Source organism: Zonotrichia leucophrys, chromosome 2 (assembly GCF_028769735.1).
Source record: "Zonotrichia leucophrys gambelii isolate GWCS_2022_RI chromosome 2, RI_Zleu_2.0, whole genome shotgun sequence".
In the NCBI taxonomy this organism is placed as follows: domain Eukaryota; kingdom Metazoa; phylum Chordata; class Aves; order Passeriformes; family Passerellidae; genus Zonotrichia; species Zonotrichia leucophrys.
In genome coordinates, this window is record NC_088171.1 from 46814538 (window position 1) to 46833150 (window position 18613).

At 40.5% G+C, this 18613-nt stretch overlaps 1 protein-coding gene across 2 annotated transcripts; it reads right to left on the reverse strand.

The window, feature by feature from the left end:
* Nucleotides 1–523: 523 nt before the first annotated feature.
* LZTFL1 (leucine zipper transcription factor like 1) lies at nt 524–12073 on the reverse strand. 2 transcript variants are annotated; one of them, XM_064704858.1, is made up of 10 exons: nt 11983–12073; nt 9291–9415; nt 8641–8835; nt 8065–8125; nt 7141–7209; nt 5701–5766; nt 5493–5570; nt 2628–2801; nt 2048–2151; nt 524–1489 (listed from the first exon to the last, which is right to left on the reverse strand). In XM_064704858.1, exons 1-10 carry the CDS (start codon nt 11983–11985, stop codon nt 1471–1473), a joined length of 894 nt encoding a protein of 297 aa, XP_064560928.1. In that variant the 5' UTR covers nt 11986–12073; the 3' UTR covers nt 524–1470. The 2 variants fall into 2 exon arrangements, with proteins under 2 accessions (XP_064560928.1, XP_064560929.1); XM_064704859.1 differs by having other exon boundaries at nt 1222–1489; nt 2628–2786.
* Between the last annotated feature and the right edge of the window lie 6540 nt (nt 12074–18613).

Sequence of the window (18613 nt, forward strand, 5' to 3'; positions counted from 1 at the left end):
TTATCTTAACTGTCACTGATGAGGAGGATGCCACCCCATAACTCTCTACTATTGTGCTACAGCAATAACATCCTGCCACAGGCATGAGACTTTATGTCAAACCAACCTCACTTAAACAGTGGGAGGCAAAAGGCAGCAGAACTTACAGAAAACATGAAAACTTAAACTTAGAGAAGAAAGAAGAACTCAGACTGCAAGTGTATGGCAGATTTGAGTTAAGCAATTTTAACAGCTTTGCTTGTTAAAGAAATAATGAGGAAAAAAGATCCGTTTCAGTTCAAGCAGCTCCTGAGAAAAACATTGTTAAATGCCAGTTTCTGTAACCCATCACCCTCAGCCCTGTCACTGCTACTTCTCTTTTACAGCTGTTTGATGTGACGTGGCTTTGAGCACGAATCTGTAATTTACATGTTCTCTTTTCCAGCAAGATTCTTTACTGATCCGCCACCCAGTCTTACAGATATTAAAAAAATAGCTATACAAAACATTCCTATTAAAAAAATCCAGCTCCTTAAAGATCAAATGTTTGAAAACATAGTATTTTATTTGAAGTAAAATACAAGATACATATGAACAGGGACAGATGAACAAGTAGAATGCACTATTAGGCAACTGACAAACAAATGCAAGGCAGAGAATTACAAGTAGAAGACTCAAGAGAAGTAAGCTGTTTTCTGGTGAGGTTACATTAAGAAAGGAGATGAAAACATCTAAACTAACTTTTCTCCCAAAAACGTTTCTCCACTAACTTTCCTATGCGTATTTAGATTATCACCTCAATATTTAGAATACTGGCAAAATCAGAATCTGTCTTCTGATGTTCAAAATTGCTTTAAATCAATTACAGTGAAAAAGCACAACTTTATCTGAAAGAGTCTAGGACTCTGGCTATAAAGCATATTTATCTCATTATCTAATGAACACCCTCTAGAAAAATGCTACTGACCACACTTTGCTGAACTGTGACATGTCCAGTGGGAAGGAACATTACAGAATCAGTGTTTCTTTTTGGTTCCTCCTACTCTTTCACTGATGGAATTTTTACATATAATGCTACTTCATGACTACATTAACTACACAAAAGTAACAACTGGAGTTTCCACCTTGAAGACATCAAAAACTCTAATGCATATATTTTTGGTCTTTTTCCTCCCTTTTTTAACAAAAATAAACTCCTTTTTTTTTTGTAGGGAATGTTCTCAGTTCTTCAACAAGGTCCTGTTTGCTATTTCTCAAGGAATGTCAATGGTTAACCATTAAAAACATGACTGCAGAAACTAATACCTATAAATTGTAGGTTTACAAGGAAGTAAGATAAGAGTTTCAGTGTGAAATGAATATTAATAAAGAATTATTTTAAACACTAGAAGCAAAGAATACACCATTCAAAACAAAAACTATTGAAAAATAGTACCAGCCTACATTTTCTTTCCATGACAACTTCTGATAGATCAGATGCTTTTTGGTATTTCAGTCTTCTGACTCATATCTGAGGATTAAAAAAGAATAAATAGAAAAATAATTAAAACAGACTAGAAATTCCCCAAAGACATTTTGTCTCTAAAGAAACCAAAGCAATATATTACACTCAAGAGTGACATATTTCTGTCATGGTTTACTGTATGACTTAAGCCACAGACAAATGCATTTACTTTTTAGACTATTTTCTCCTTTTAAAACTGGCCAGTTTACCAAATAGAATGAAGGAAGGACCTACTCACAAACCCAAACAATTGCCAAAGCACCTGGAGCATCTCCCATCTGTATCTCTGTGTGCAGCACCTGAGGACTTATCTACCATGAATATCCTGTATGCTCTCCACACTAAATTCTCTCATTACTTGCTACATGGCAGCTGCTGTTGCACACACCAGCCCTAACCATACCAAACATCCATTCAAAGGACTGGTTTGTCAAAAATCAGAGCACAGCCTGCTAGAATTTCTTTTTAAGGGAAAATATATAGACTGTTTTAGAGACAAAATGGGAGCAGAGCATGGATTCAGAACAAGGATCTTGTTGAGACAGACAGGGCAGCACCACTTACTTGGAAAGTTTTCTACGCAGATCCTTTATCTGCTCATTCTTCTTGGTGAGAATCTCTTTCATGTTGCGATAGGCAGCTGTTTGCTGAAATTTCTTCTCCAGCTCCTACATAATAACATCAACATATATTTTACATATTATGAAGACTAGACAAAAGTATTTTTTTTTAAAAACAACTTGCTTTTCCTCCTCAAGTTTCACGATACTAGTTTTCTGTAACTTACTCAGATTTAGATAAAGTCAGCTGGTAGATTCAAATGAGATTGCTGGGGCAGCCATAGATACCCCAACTTCATTTTTAACAAAATCAAGCTAAAAGTCTTCAGAAGATTGGGAACATGCTTTTCATTAAAAAATTTCTATTGAGACAAATAGTTTTTAAATATTCATCTATTATAAATATGCAGTTAGCTGTGGGTTTGCTATTTTATGTTTCATGTGCTTTGCCACTGAAATAACAAAAATACAAGGGCAAAAGTGAGCCTGGTAAACTCTGCACCCTGTAGCTTATGCTTGTTAAATCACTAATCAGTTAAAATGTGAGTAAGAAATGCATCTTCACATTACAGTAAAATGCCAACCTTTTCAGCTGTGGATAGCTGATCCTGAACCTTCAATAAGTCATGTTTTGTTGTCACCAAGTCTTCTTCCAAGAATTTTTGGTTTGCAGTAGTATCATTCAAAGTCTTCTCAAACTGGGATTTCAAAGCTGCCACTTTATTCTCCAGTTCAGTGATATCCTGGTTTGCATTATTCTTCAACAGAAGAAATATTTAAAATATGTCAAATTCAAGAGAAGAAATAATTAAAATTTTAAGTGCAAAATTCCACACAAAGTAGGTACACCTTCACTTTTAATAGTGATGTACAAGTTACTCCTGCAAAGCCTAAATGAGAAGTGCTTCAACTAAAATAGGAGCTAGAGCAGGGACTGATTTATAACTTAAAATCTTGTTAATAAATACTTTTTAAAGATGGCTGGAATGTCTTCTCAGCCAAGATGAGATTTTAAGTTCCTGTATTTCGCTTCTTTAGGAATTAGTTAGAGCCAAAGGATGAATCACCTTACAAGAAATTATTTGCCATACAGAAACAGTAAATTACCATTTAAGATCTGAATGTCTACACTACAATGTGTTTTTGAAACATTTCCAAAGCTGTTAGTGTGGGGCAGGTAGGAAAGGCTGAAAGTGTTAAGGTTCACACTCTCAGCCAGGTACCAGCATTGCACCGTTCTCAGGGGTCTTACACAAAGAGGCTCCAAGTTGCAAAGCAACTTTCCTGTTTCCTTATGAGAAGAATCAACTGAAACTTTTCTGAACATCAGCTCTGAGTCATAAAACATAATAATTGTGTAACTATTCTACGAATTTTCATTTAAAGAAAAGCAAAAAACCAAACACAAAACATTCCCAGGTTTTAAAGCTCAATTTCAAACTCAAAAGTGTCATGACCCAGGATGAGGCTGAACTAGAAGCACCTTAAAACAACAAAATCTAAAACCTAAGAAAGCCTTGCTCCTTTTTCCATCTGGAACATAAGACTTGAGAGCAGGACAGTAGCACCTGTACAGATGAAAAGCTTATTTTGAATTCTGAGACAGAGTCCAAGGCTGCCATGTTGAAAAGCACTACATCCATTTTGTACATTTTAACTGTTATTCACTAACCATTACATATGTCATTTATGCAAAAATTCTAAATCTTCAAATTAAACTGAACCAACAGAGCAGTTACTCCCAGTTACTATAACTCATACTTTCTACATGAAGCTATCTATTAACTATTAATTAAAAAAAAACCAATATCAATCTGATGAGTGATCCCTAAGAACCAGCTGTGGTTTGGCAGTCATTTATTTGCTCAAAGAGTTTGAAATGTACTGCTTTATGAACAACTGAGAGAAAGTGACAGATTACAGAGGGCAAATTAGGACATAAAAGCTGAAGATACTCAGCAGCCCTGACACTGAGGCCAACTCATATTAAACCAGAAAAGCAGGATGAGATTTGGTTCCAATCTTTCAACACTACAAACAGTATTATCCAGGATTTAATACACTCCTTTGTATTTTAAACCTTTAATAATTTAAAGTTTAACAAAACAGAGAAAGAAAATATTTGTCATGACTGATTAATCAAGTTGCCCATTAAAAATATTATTGAATACAATTTTGAAAGTTACTAAGTAAACTTTTAACATATTAAGGAAACCAAGTACATACCATAAACCAGGTAGAAAGCAAAATAAAAAGAAATCAGGATTAAAATATGAAAATTAAATAGAAATGTTTTATTATCTTGAATCTTATTTCCTAATCTGTAAATATTGCAGGAATTTTAAAGTCGATTACTCAAAATAATGGGATTAAATTGTTCTAATTTTGTTGAAAGCCTGAACTGAGATGTTTTAAATTTAAGACACAATTACATATGAACAAACTTTGGAAAATTCTAATTATTGACAAATAAAGGCAGAAACTTAGAAAAATACTCAGGTGACCTGAAGAGATTTATTTGTGTCAACATGACTTGAGGCTTCTTACATTTTTTTGCCAGCAGCAACTCACCATGCTGGAGTCCTCATTTACAAAACAGATTAGGAACCTCAAGTAATGAAAATAAACAATGAAACAGTTTTCAACAGTATGCTGATATAGGGAGAACTAGCAAAACATCAAACAAGCAGCAAGTCTGGCTTGTTCCTGTCAACATCAAGTGACAAATGTGTGAAAGAATGAGTGTTTTATTGTTGCTCTAAAAACCAGGTTAGGTATCTGTGGAAGGGGTTAACAGCAGGCCTGTTAGCTAAAGGAGCGAGGAGAAGATGAGAAGCAAGAAGAAGAGAAGAAGCTGAGAAGCAAGAAGAAGCTGATAAGGAGTTTTCTCCAAGGCTCTAACTAAGGAGACTAAGAGAGGTGAGGAATTGAAAAAAGATAAGAAGAGGACTTTGTAGCTGGACGAAGTATTTTTAGAAAGTTAGCTGAAGTCACTGTAACTTTTTACTAATAGTGTTATGTTGATTTATTGTAGCTAATAGTTAAGACAGAAGAAGTATAAACAATTAGAAAGCACATAAAAGGTCAGCCATGTTCAATAATAAAGAGCTCCATCTGAGACTGCTTGTGGTCTCTGCTTTGTGTCCTGACCACCTTGACAACAACAGGTATCATTCTTAAACATGAAGAAACAGACAGACATGGATTTGTGTCTGTTAATACAAATATCAGCCCTGGGAATATGAACTCTGATAGTTCCTGAATCCATGCCATAACATCAACTAATGTTATGGATTATCTGCTGAGCAGGAACAGACAATGTCAGCTGGAACAACACTAACTCAAACTCTTCTATTTGCCAGAACAGGAACACACCATACAGACCAACATTTTGGATGTGCTGGCAACAGTTGTGTTAAATGGGAGCAGAGGGATATAACTATATTTACCTTCTGATCTCCTTGGATCATCTGTAAATCCCTCAGGGACTTCTCCAGCTTGGACTTCTCGTCAAGGGCAGCAGTAGCCTGCAATACATTGAAAATTTAAAACCTCAGAAATGTATTTTAACTGAAAACATAATAAGCATGGGATTCTTATTTAGATATTTTAAAATATGTAACGAACATTAAGCATCCAAGATTACAGGCAACTTACCTGTGTTTCTATGGTCTTGAGCCTGGTCTTCAATTTTTCATTTTCTTCTTGGAGATGAGCAACTGTCTTTGGGTTAAAGAACAAGAAATGTTTGTGAACACCCTGGCACCATTTCAGATTTTGCAAATATTTCAGGGAAGAAAATACACTTCATAACTTAAGAAAATAAAAGTGATCCTAAATGCTTATAAAAATGGCCTCCACAAGAAGTCAGTAATTCATTAATTTATTGTGGTTTTTTGCCTCAGTGAGAAAGCAATTTAAGTCTTCAATTCTACTGTAACATATACAGCTGTTCACCTAAACACATGCTTTACTGCATTGAGATTATTGAGATCAGTATCTTGTTTGTAACAAGATTCATGATTAAAAATTGCATGTTTAGGGATGCAAATCACATTGTTGCTTATAATTCATATTTTCAATCAACAGGTAAGGAAGAATTTATCTGCAGTTCCTTTTCAAAAGAGACAAATACCAGGTTACTGCATCTCCTGTTCTGTGTCACAGGAAATACCCATGTTTCATCAGAGTAAATTCATCACATGAACTTTGAATGATTTTGGGGAAAAAAAGATAACAGATGTACATATTCAAGAAAAACTGTTATGATTTTGAAATTATTTTTGGAAGAAAACTACATTAACCTATAAGCAAAACAAGCCTGAATTCTTTGAATGCTTTAATTATTGCAGTGAATAACAACAACTTGAGACAGACATTGTACTCAACACATCATTTGGGAATGCAGGACAGAAGACAGAAAATAAAACTCCTTGATAATTATCTTGACTTTCAAAAACTTAAAAGGGTACTGTAAAAAGTATGACATTTTAGAAAAGTGTAGGTGAATAAAATGAGTACAATACCTAATAAAAATTATTGATAGGATTAAGTACTAGAAAGTGTTTCATAATTCTGAAAATGTTTAGCAAGTGAGAAATCAAATGTTTTCAAACCCAGTAAATTTCAAATTCCTTAAGTGCCTGTTTCTTCAGGAGGAATTTAACCAACTTACAAAACAAAAGAGAATGGATGTAATGAGATTGACTTGAGGTGATACAGAAGATGTTCAATAACCTGGTAATTTCAGCCAGCTGCATATTTTAATTTACTTCTTTGTTGAAGTACCAGCTAGCTGTATGGAACTAATTTACTATTTTACTCCATGAAATGGAAAAATAAATTACTACAAAGACCAAAATGTTTTTGCAAAAGAAGGGTTGATACTGAGATACATGTTAGAGATCGCACAATAAATTTCTGATGCTTACAATGTTTATTAATTTACCAGTATTTTATTTTACATTCTGGGATATATTACTGTGATGTCTATATAGTGACAGACACATTATACAGATATTACTGTACAGTTATTCAGTTCATTTGCATAAGCAGAATGGTCATTGACCACAACTGCCTGAACAGTCAAGTTCTTACCTTGTTTAGCAGCTCTGATCCACCTTCATTTAATGGAGCAAGTTTTGGTTTAATGGGATCTGCAGTGGACTAAAGAAATAATAAAGGTGAAAAAAATTAATTATGCATATTTCTAGGGGGAAGAAAAGTACTCTTTTAGCCTGTAGAATAACTACTGATAGTCAATTCAGCTTTCTTTTGCAAAGCAAATGAACAGCCTTTTATTTCAAATTCATTTTTTACTGCTTCCTTGGCTCTAAGTTATGGACTTCACTTTGAGCTTAAGTTAAACAAAGATACTGCACAGAGACATAAAAGTATAGCAAATGTGGTTTGACAGAAGACTGACAATCCTGCAGCAACCAAAAGAAAAAAGAAGCAAGGAGAACATAATATTTGAGTGATTGTAAGAGTTAAAAGTATTTACAAAGCTCCAAATAATTTTCTCATTTAAGGTATTAAAAATAACATGTATTTTATATATATAAATACAATATAACATATATAAATACACCTTTAATAAGGTTTGCAGCCATATTCATGCAAGACAAAATAGAGTGATATCTGTACTGTGCAATCTTCTCAGCTCTTGGGTCCATTTTGGCACAAGTGAATGTCCCAGTCTCAGCCCAGGTGCCAAGGGAAGGGAACCCAGGAGCAGATGCTTCAACACATCCTTGGTCTGGCAGACCTTGGGATGAGGTGTGTGAGACACACCCCAGCAGTGCAGAACAGGCACTCTGGAAACAGCCAAGACACTTCAGAGGGAGTCTTGGTGCCAAAATGCAAAATGTGAATTTTTGGAGAGTTTCAAAGACTGTTTTGTAAAAAAAAATGGGGGTTTTTGGTTTTCTCCTGAGCACAAAGAGTCAGTACTAAGCATTTTAAACATCTGTCATGACTCCACATGACATTTGATTATGATTGATTAAAATAAAATTCTACCTTTTTGTTTGAAGAGGTATATTCTGACTTTTCAAACTCAGCAACCTGGTCCAATAATTCTCTTGGAAAAAAAAAAAAAATAAAGAGACATTTATTTACCAAAGAAAAAATATAAGGAGGCATTTCTTTACTAAGAGCTACACTAAGAAACACATTTTACCAGGCTGCTGCTATGCTTTTTCTTATATGTAAAATTCTTGTCAGAAGTACAGGATGAAGCCCTACTCCAATACCATAAATGCAATAGATCATGTCATGCAATGGCATGATACATGCATTACAATAGATTTAGCATCCTTAATTAAAATATAATCTAACCAGACAATAAAAGATTTTAATTGAGTCCAGTCACCTGCTCCTAAATGATTAATTCCAGTAAGAATATTACTAATAAGACATCTTGCTCACAATTTTGAAATTATTTTGTATCTTGCTACTTTATAGATGGAAACATTGAAGCTAACCTATCACTGATACAATAGTAAAAGAATAGGTTTCTATGGTTAGGAAAAGAATGCAAATAGTCAACACTTTGATGTTTTCTTATTGTTGCAAGTATAGTCCAAGAGCTGTTACCGATTCTCCAAGTCAGAGACGTCTGTCTGTAACTTCAGGTACCATTTCTCAGCCTGTGAGAAGAGCTGCCTCAGAAGTAAAACGTTGGTGTAAGTTGTGTTGATGAGCTCTGACTCCACTTCGCTGTGTACGACACTCTGCAGCCCATCCAGCATGTCTATCACCTCATCAACTGTGAAGGTCTCTTCAACCAGTCTAAACAGAGAGGTCAAGAAGAGTCAGGTGTGATAAAGGTAACAATTCTGCCTTGTTCTGAGATCTCACTACACTGGTACCACTCATATAATGCAATGTTTCCTAAAAACTTCCACTGTCAGTCATTATTAGATGACCACAGCATTACTAATTGGTTATTTTATTTGAATTTTCTCTTTAAATCAGTAAAATCACAAATATTAATTCAGCTACAGCCTTGCAGTGAATTTACATATCAGAAGCAAGATATGAAGCAATGTCATGATGTCAATATCTCTGTCAATTCCTAAGAATTTGACGAGCTTGGGTTTAAAAGCATTTGACTTGTAACCTCTGGAAAATACAAGAACACAAAAACCCAAATGGAGAAAATTCACCCCATAATGTATTCAAGTCTGGCAACTGCTGCTAGGATATTTTGTTTTATTCTTGCTCAGCACCACCCCACCCAGCACCTGCTGTCCTTGAGGTCCTGGAAACAAGAATCCACTGTTTTGAGACACATGCCACGCTTGAAGCGAGCGAAGCGCATGTAGCTGACCACTTCATTCTGGTGGTGCTCATTAACGCCCAGCTCTGCCTGCAGGGGAGGATACAAGCACAAACATAAGGAAAAATGAGCATAATCACTGTGAACATTTGCCTTCTGACTAGTTCCTGTGACTGCTTTTAAAGGATTAGCATGCAAACCAGCATGTTGAGAAACAACCATATTTTAGTATATCAAGTCCCTATGCACCTCTCATAAGTGGGTGAGAAAGCTCCAGCACTTGGAAGCAAGCTCAAGTAACCTCCAAAAAGTCATACAAAATTAGAGACAGAGGCAATCAGAGAATCATAACCAGAAGGATTGTACAGGAGAGGAAAGTCTTGGATAAATATATCTTAGTATTACATTACACATGCATAATGTAGCTGAATGATGTATCTTTCATAGACGTACTAACAAAAGCCCAGAGGAAAGTATGTTATATTTGTTATTTTTTATGTAAACTCTTGAGACTTCTCACAGAATCAGTGAATGCTTGTGTTGGAAGGGATCTTAAAGACTGTCTAGTTCCCACTCCCTGCCACAGGCAGGGATACCTCCCACTAGACCAGGTTACTCAGAGCTCCATCCAACCTGGCTTTGAACGCTGCCAGGGATGGGGCATCCATAATTTCTCTGGACAACCTGTTTCAGTGCCTCACCACCCCCACAATAAAGATTTTCTTTAGTATATCTAATCTAAACCTACTCTCTTTCAATTAGTGCCCATTACTCCCTGTCCTATCACTGCAGTTCCTGATGAAGAGTCCCTCCCTGGCTTCCCCGTGGCCCCCCTCCAGTTACTGGAAGGTTGCTATGAGGTCGCTCCACAACCTTCTCTTCTCCAGGCTGAACAGCCCCAACTTGTCTGTTTTCACAGGGGAAGTGCTCCAGTGCTCTTGTCAGCCTCATGCTCTTCCTCTGGACTTGCTCCAACACCTCCATGTCCTTCCTAAGCTGGAAACACCAGAACTGTATGCAGCACTCCAGATGGAGTCTCATGAGAGCAGAGGGGGAAATCACTTCCCTCAACCTGCTGCCCATGCTGGTTTTGATGAAGAAGGAGATCTTAAGTGATAATCTGAATTTGTTTCTCAACAGCCCTAAACCAGGACACCCAGAAACAAATATTGCCAGGGCAAATAAAGAAGGAAGTAATTTTAGAGCTGGCTAAGTAGCCCTTTTATGTGTGCTTCTATTTCAAAGGATTATTGGCATGGGCAACCACACCAGAACTACACAGCTCATGCAGGCAGCATGAGTGACAAGGAGGCACAACAGGGCACGAGTGGGAGTTTGTCACCACAGTCCCTGGAGAGCTGATGCAAAGGCAGGTCCATTTCATTTACTCCAATGTACTTTGTTAGCTTGGCTGATGTTGGGGAGAGCCAGCAATGTACTAACTCAGACAAAACAGTTCATCTCATCACCTCGTCCTTAGGGAAGCTCCAGTGACAATGCTATCCTGGGATACTTGGATGAACAATCAATACTTGTTGGGGTCTCTAGCTGGTCAGAGCGACCTTGAAAGAAGTTAGAAAGTCTCTTTTCCCAGCCCAGCGCTTGAAGAAGGAGTCAGAGCTCTTCATTTCTTGGTCTCAAGGTTGTTTATTGCATCTTATCTATAAAATTCTTTCTCCTGTCCTGCCGAGGTCTGCTCAGCAAGACAGAGGCACTCTGCCTGCCCCTGGGGTGGTATTATGTCTTTATACTAAAAACTACATATACAATGTTTACAGTTACTTTCTAATACTTATCACCTATGTTAGACAGTGAGCTTCTACTCTAAACTAATCTAAAAGTGCCAACATCACAGCAGAAGATGGAGGCCAAGAAGAAGAAGAAGAAAGGCTGGACATGCCTAGTTGCCTCCATGTTGCCCCTCTGAATCTCCATTCAAAAAACCCCAAAATCTACTTTTTCACCCTGTGATAAATTCATTATCATTCTACTTAACTGTCGTGGCTTGCAGATCTTCATCTAAGGTTGGTAACTTGCTCCACAGGTCATAATCAAAACCACAGGCATCTTGAGCTCTGTGCCAGGGTCTCTGAGCCCCCTGGCAGGGGTCTTGGCTGCTCAGGACAGCCAGAGGGATGTCCTGGGTCCTGACAAACACTCTGGAAACTGAGTGCAGCCGAGGAAGCAGCACTAAATAAAACCAGCTCTTGCAGTGTGGCTGCAAGACCGATGTTGCCCACCAAGTCCCACATTTTGCAGATGAGGGATCATACAGAAAACTAAATTAATGTCGTCTTTGCTGTTGTTGGAGGGTTTAGTTGAAAGCTTGTATTCATTACAGACAGAAACGAAATTATACTAGTAAATAAACTCATAAGCACAGGCCACTAGTGACCAGCCACGCTGATACGCAGATAAGCCACCTGGCCACCGGATCCCGCACAAACCCCAAGCCCTGGGAGACTGCACGGATGGCAGGGATGCCCGGGAGGGCAGGTGGCGGCCGCAGCTGCCCCGAGCGGCTCCCGCATGACGACAGGCCGCACCCCTGCCCCTGCTGCGGGCCGGCCGCCCGGGGCGGAGCGCCTCGGTGCCGGGACACCGGGATGAAGCGGGAATGAAGCGGGAATGCCGGGCGGGCCCCTCCCGCTACTCACCATGGCGGCCGCTCCGCCGGCGCTCGGACGGCTGCGGGCCCAGCGTTGCCATGGAGACCGAAGCCTCGCGAGCGCCCACGGCGAGCTCCGATTGGCGGCGGCTCGCCCACGTGACCCGCGTGCCGCCGTGCCAGCTAAAGCAGATGTTTTATTTTGTTTTATTTTTTAACTTTACCTTTGTATTTCCTACGCTCTCAGGTGCAGTTTGGAAAACTGTGCTGTGTAGCAGTGAGAAATCTGGAAAACTGTACTGTGTAGCAGTGAGTTGCTGAAGCGGTAGGGGCAGTTAGGCGCGATGGGAAATATCACAGAATCACAGAATCACAGAATTTCTAGGTTGGAAGAGACCTTTAAGATCATCGAGTCCAACCCATGTTCTAATACCTCAACTAGATCATGGCACCAAGTGCCACATCCAGTCTTTTTTTAAACACATCGAGGGATGGTGACTCCACCACCTCCCTGGGTAGATGATTCCAGCATTTGACCACTCTTTCTGTAAAATACTTCCTCCTTAATTCTAGCCTGTATCTCCCTTGGCGCAGCTTGAGACTGTGTCCTCTTGTTCTATCTGTTGTTGCCTGGAGAAAGAGACCGACCCCCAGCTCACCACAGCCACCCTTCAGGAAGTTGAAGAGAGTGATAAGGTCACCCCTGAGTCTCCTTTTCTCCAGGCTGAACAACCCCAGCTCCCTCAGTCGTTCTTCATACGGCTTGTGTTCCAAGCCCCCCACCAGCCTCGTTGCTCTGCTTTGGACACGCTCAAGCATCTCAACGTCCCTCCTAAAGTGAGGGGCCCAGAACTGGACGCAATACTCAAGGTGAGGCCTCACCAGTGCCGAGTACAGGGGAAGAATGACCTCCCTGCTCCTGCTGGCCACACCATTCCTGATACTGGCCAGGATGCCCTTGGCCTTCTTGGCCACCTGGGCACACTGCTGGCTCATGTTCAGCCGACTGTCAACCAGCACCCCCAGGTCCCTTTCCACCTGAGCACTGTTCTGCCACACTGTCCCCAGCTTATATCCCCTGTTTATTTACACCACCTAAGATTTTTTTTCCCCCAAAGGCTTTTTCACTAAACACGGATTTTTGGAAAGCATTAGCATGTCAGCAGGACAGCTCAGAACCATAGAATGGTTTGGGTTGACAGGACCTTAAAGATCATCTAGCTCCACCCCCGTGGCATGGGCAGGGACACCTTTCACTAGAGCAGGTTGCTCAAAACCTCATCTAGCTTTGAACACTCCCAGGATTGGGGCATCTGCAACTTTTCTGAGCAACCCGTTCCAATGCCTCATCACCCTCACAGTGAAGAATATTTTCCTAATAACTAATCTAAACTTTCTTTCAGTTTGAACTCATTCTCCCTTGTTCTGTCACTACAAGAACTTGTAGACTCCCTTCAGGTACTGGAAAGCCATAATTAGGGAACCCCAAAGCCTTCTCCAGGCTGAGTAAACCAAATTCTCTCAGCCTTTCCTCATAGGAGAGGTGCCTCATCCCTCTGATCATCTTGGTGGTCCTCCTCTGAACTTACTCCAACAGGTCCATGCCCTTCCTGTGCTGGAGACAGTACTCCAGGTGGGGTAATTGGCACCAGAGTCTTTCACCTGGATCACCCAAAAAGTTTACAAAATGCAGAAAAATAACCTGGCATCCATCAGCTGAGTGTATGGAAAAAGTCTAACCCATTGAGGTGGCCCAGCTGCATTGAACCCTGATTGCACCCAAGGAGAAGACAAAAGTAATGTTGACAGAGCTTGGGACTTTCCAGTGTAAGTAAAAGGAGTAATTAAACACTGAAGTTATGGATTTTGTACATTAATTCTTCAAGGCCTGCAGAAGGAGACCAGATCTGTCACAGCAGAGATACAATATTAGTGAGCCACAGACAGAGGAAATGTTGATCATTGAATCAGTCCCATTACAAACAGGAAGAAGGGATGTAATGGCCTTCTCCCATGACACCAGTGGACTCTTCAAAAACTGGTATAAACTTCCATATCTGGACAAGTGGTGAAAGCAGAGCACTGGAATGACACAGCTAAATGATGAACAGACCAGGAAGCAGCAAGCTGAGAAAAGGCTGTTTGGAAAACCCACAGGCAGGAGGGCTGCTGCACTTGGGCAGCTGCTCCATACAGGCACTTTCTGAAACAGAGCAGCCCCAAGGGAAAACTGCCCTTCTTCCATAGTTTGAGAGGGAAACATGGGATCCATTGCAATTTCCATTCCTCAACGTTGTATTTGTCTTACTGACTACAGCCTGCAGTGTATTCCCATTAACTAATGGCCCTAAAAGCAGCAGTGACCAATTTAGGATTAATGGGCCATTTTGAGTAGGCAGCTCTATTGGTGGCAAATCTAACTTAATTTTTATTTACTTCAGACACAATCAGGAAGAAGTGACAAAATTTCATCAAAATCGTTTGGATCAACTCTTGAGACAGATAAAGTCTGATCCCTTCCAAATCTCTTTCAGTAAACACAAGGCACAGGTGGAGTCTACATTCAAGACTCCACACAAGATTCAGGACATGTTTACAGGAGACTCAGGACATATTTACAGGAGACCCTGGAGCATGCCCTCAGGGAAGGGCATCCAGGTCTGTCCTCATAACTGAGAACATCCATGTGGCAATCAAGGGAGTGCAGAAAGACAGACCATATGCACAAAGGCTGGTCCTGAGCATAAGCAGCTCTACAGCAGTTGAAACTGGCCTAAAAAACCTTGACAGGAGCTGTGCTATCCCTTGTGAGCTTGCACCTCTCTGTCTTCTGCTCCATTACACAGTACACACTGGCAGCATCACTTCTTCAGGTTCCTCAGCAAGCTGTGCAGAAAAAGGTGTTATCAATACACATTACCACCAGTGATGTTGACTGGCAACTTTTATGGGAATTCTATATAACCCATCTACGAGACAATGTTGGCATCTTGTTGGGCCAAAACACGTTCAGCCATGGGTTTCTCTCATTCCTCTCCTTCAGCAGTTCCTCTCTACAGAGCTTAGAATGACTGTGCACAAATGGAATGACTGGATGTTCAAGAAGGCTTGAGCTGCAGTAACAGCCTCAGCTTCTGCTGATCTGGGTTCATCTGCCTTGATGATGCCATTGCTCTGTTCTGCAAAGATCCCTGCACCTGGAAGTGCTTACCTTGGCTGCTTCTGCACTCTCATTAGCAAAGAGACTCCAGTGAAATGAAGCACAAAAGAACAGAAGTGCGTGTTTTCAGGTACCAGTCACAAAGAGAGTAACCCCTGGATGGCCAAGGTGTAACAAGAGAACAGCACAAAACACTGGACAGAGGAACCTCCCTTTCACTGATACCTTTGCCCCTACGCTTCTGCCAATGCAGGGAGCAAGGGCAAATGAGATGCTGGGAAAAGATGAAACTAATAACAGGTGCCAAAAAGCTGTCACACAGGATCAGACTAAAAAGCATTTTGTTTCCTTTTCTGGCTGTGGCAATAACCAGGAGTAAGGAAAGGAACAGAATGAGATACATGTGTATCCTGCACAGTTTGAGCTTTCACTACCATTTACCCTCCCCGCTGAATGGACCGGCAACTTTCTGAGCTGCCAGCCAAGCCCAAACTGTGGTGGTTGATCATCATTCTGGAATTTGTCTGCTTTCAATTTCTCTAGCCCACCTTCAAAGATATTTGTTGTCTGTCTTGACAACCACTGTGGGAATGTACCATATGCTCATTATTTCTTTTTGTTTAAGCCTTCAATGCGTTCCTGTCAGTGTTGTCTGGCTTTAGCTGTCTCCTGCACTTAGTGCTATGTCAGTCTTCAAAAGGAGAAAAGGAGATAACAGACCGTCCATGTCACACCTGCAGTGTACATTAGGTTGTGATAAGGGGTTTTGTGCTTGCTGTTGCCAACCTCCAGAGCTTCCACAAAGGACACCAGGGCAGAAATGAGGTTTTGAGGAAAACAGCACAGAATTACAAAGAAAATTATCACCTTTCATGGCTAGTATTTGGAGGGGGAGCATTTGGATCAGGGGCCCCAAAGAGCAGTGTCTACTTCACAAATAATTAACAGCTGCACCTGGGGTCTCAAGCTTCCCTCTGCTCCCCTCACAACCCACTGGGACAGATCTCTGCTTTATTACTCACAACCAATATTTTCTAAGGAAACAATTCTGACCAGTTATCTTCTTCAAACGTGTCTCATCTGACCTGAAGAAGCAGGAGTTAGAGGTTTGCAAGCCCTTCCAGCCAAAGTGAGCGGGGACCCCGGGGCAGTGAAAATGTCAACAGTGGCCAGGACAAGAGATTATCTTGTCCTGTGTGGGGAGAACAGCCAGGATTTGAGAGCAATGTTTCTGCCATCCAAATCTAAGCCTCTTTAAAGGTGCAGGAGAAGAGACATTGCATTTGTGTCTGCAAACCTCCCTAACAATCCAAACTCCTCTCTTTTGCTTGTACGCTTGAGAGTCCTAGCAATCTCATGAGAAGGACACCGTCATCCCCACAGGATCAAACACAGTATTTTCCATGGGGAAGCCTGTTTGGAACACTGCCTCCTACATCATGGTGCCCTAATGTAACTAAATGTACAATTCAAATGACATTTGGTCTTGTTGATGGCAAAAAAAAGAGATTATTTTAACTTTCTAGGGGAATTACTGCATTCATTTTGGATAAGAACTTCAAAGAAAACATACTGCCAACAATGAAGTGAGCTTGCCATCCAGAAGAAATTAGATACAAATCTCAATCCATGCCAGGATTTCATCTATGCTTTTCTTCAACAGAAAGCAAAGGACATTTATTTTTTATTCACGTGCTTGTCTCCACAACTTCAGAGCTTTGTTCTTTAGGAAGCTGGGCTGTACTTAACAAATAGAGGGGAGCCATCAGTTGCCATGGGCACTGCTTAGCTCTGGTGTTACTTGCAGGCACAAACTATTGTACTGCCCAGGGAAAGGTTATCCATCTCTAGAAGTCTCACGGCACATAAGGTGAGAACTCTGCCTTATTGCTGTGACTGAAAGAATGACTAACAAATAACTATTACTATGGTAATGATATTATAGCTGGTGGTTCTTTAGCAAAGTCTCTGAGTAATAGAAGAACTGTAGGGGTGAGTTTTTATTGCTACTTGTTAGCTGTGCATGGAGAAAGAAAATTGCCTTAGGAAAATTCTGAGACTTTTCTGAGAGCTGTTTCATAGCAGCTCTCACTTGCCTTTCTTTCTCATAAATGCACACAGTGTGAACTGTGAAAACAACATAGATTATGTCAACTAGTTTGTTTTCCTAGACTAGACTGACACTGTAAGTTTTTATTGCTTTAGCAGGAAAGAGAATTTCAAGCAGAAAAAAATAAATCTAATAATCTATTCAGAGAAGCCATAAGCCACCATTATCCAGTAGTATCACTGAGACGCCTCTATAATGCATAATCCATAACAGTAAGAGTGATGCCAGACTGCACTTTCCTGAATGAAATGAGAATGAACCATAAACACTCACATGAATCTTTGGGGGGATATCTCATTACTGCAGGAGATAATGGCCAATATTGCATGCAATTTTCTGGTTTTAAATGATAGTAAACTGTCAGTAAGAGCCTAATACTAATAAGAAACCATTCCTTTGCCAGAAGGATTGCTCCTTGTAGTTTATCCCGTGTTCCCTGCAGTATATGTTTTCTATAACAATTCTGCTGAAGCTGAAAAACAATATGTGATTGCATGCTGTATTGTTATAATTTGAGCCCCTGGGTACTGTGTTAGTGATGAGATTTCCTTTAAGCACTACTCTTTTATAGTTCTTTCAAAAAGATTATCTGCCTCCAATTTCCCCAGAGAATTTTAATTGTTAAGAGTACAGCCTCTACCAAATGCTGTTGATTCAAGCAGTCAATTGAATCACAACAAAGGTGTTAAAGAGGTAGCATGGTGTGAGTGCAGTAAGATACAGTTTTAAATTTATTTTTTTTTCTCTCACACTGAATTTGCCCGTGATCTTGGACAAGTCTTTGAACTGCCCTCTTTCTAGGGTATGCTAAGACATGTTTATAGAATCTCAGAATGATCATCAAGGTTGAAAGAGACATTCAGATCATCCAGTCCATGTGTCCACCTAGCACTGCCACTGTAACACCTAACCCACATCGCCCAGAGCCAGAGGCCTCATCAACACCCCAGGGATGGTGACCCCACCATCTCCCTGGGCAGCCTGTTTCAATGCCTTAACACATTAACACTGATTTATTATCTTTTCTAATATGTAATCTGAATCTCCCCAGTTTCATCTTAAGGCCATTCCCTCTCGCTCTCTCACTGCAGGCCCGGTAGAAGAGACCGGTCCCACATGGCCACAGCCTCCTTTCAGGGGCTTGTAGAGAGCCATGAGGAGCCCCCTGAGCCTCCTCCTCTTGGAGGTTTCGTTTCCCCCTTGAGGGAAGAAGCCTTTCCTTGATTTTTTCCTCAGTCTTAACCTTCACCCACCAACCTGACTAAACTGTACTGAGACACCCTCCAGCCTTCTCTCTGGGCTGCCACTAATCTGTGGGACCGGCACTCGCCGATCGCAGAGACCTTTCCCACGCTGGCCCGCCCAGAGCTCCGGGAGGGTTGGGCGGAGGGCGGCGCTGAGGGCCGTGCC

Coding starts and splice junctions, on each gene's coding strand:
- LZTFL1 (XM_064704858.1), bottom strand. Junction 7,210..8,064: donor ATACCTCTTCAAACAAAAAG/GTAGAATTTTAT, acceptor TTATTTCTTTAG/TCCACTGCAGATCCCATTAA. Junction 5,571..5,700: donor TCAAGACCATAGAAACACAG/GTAAGTTGCCTG, acceptor AATGTATTGCAG/GCTACTGCTGCCCTTGACGA.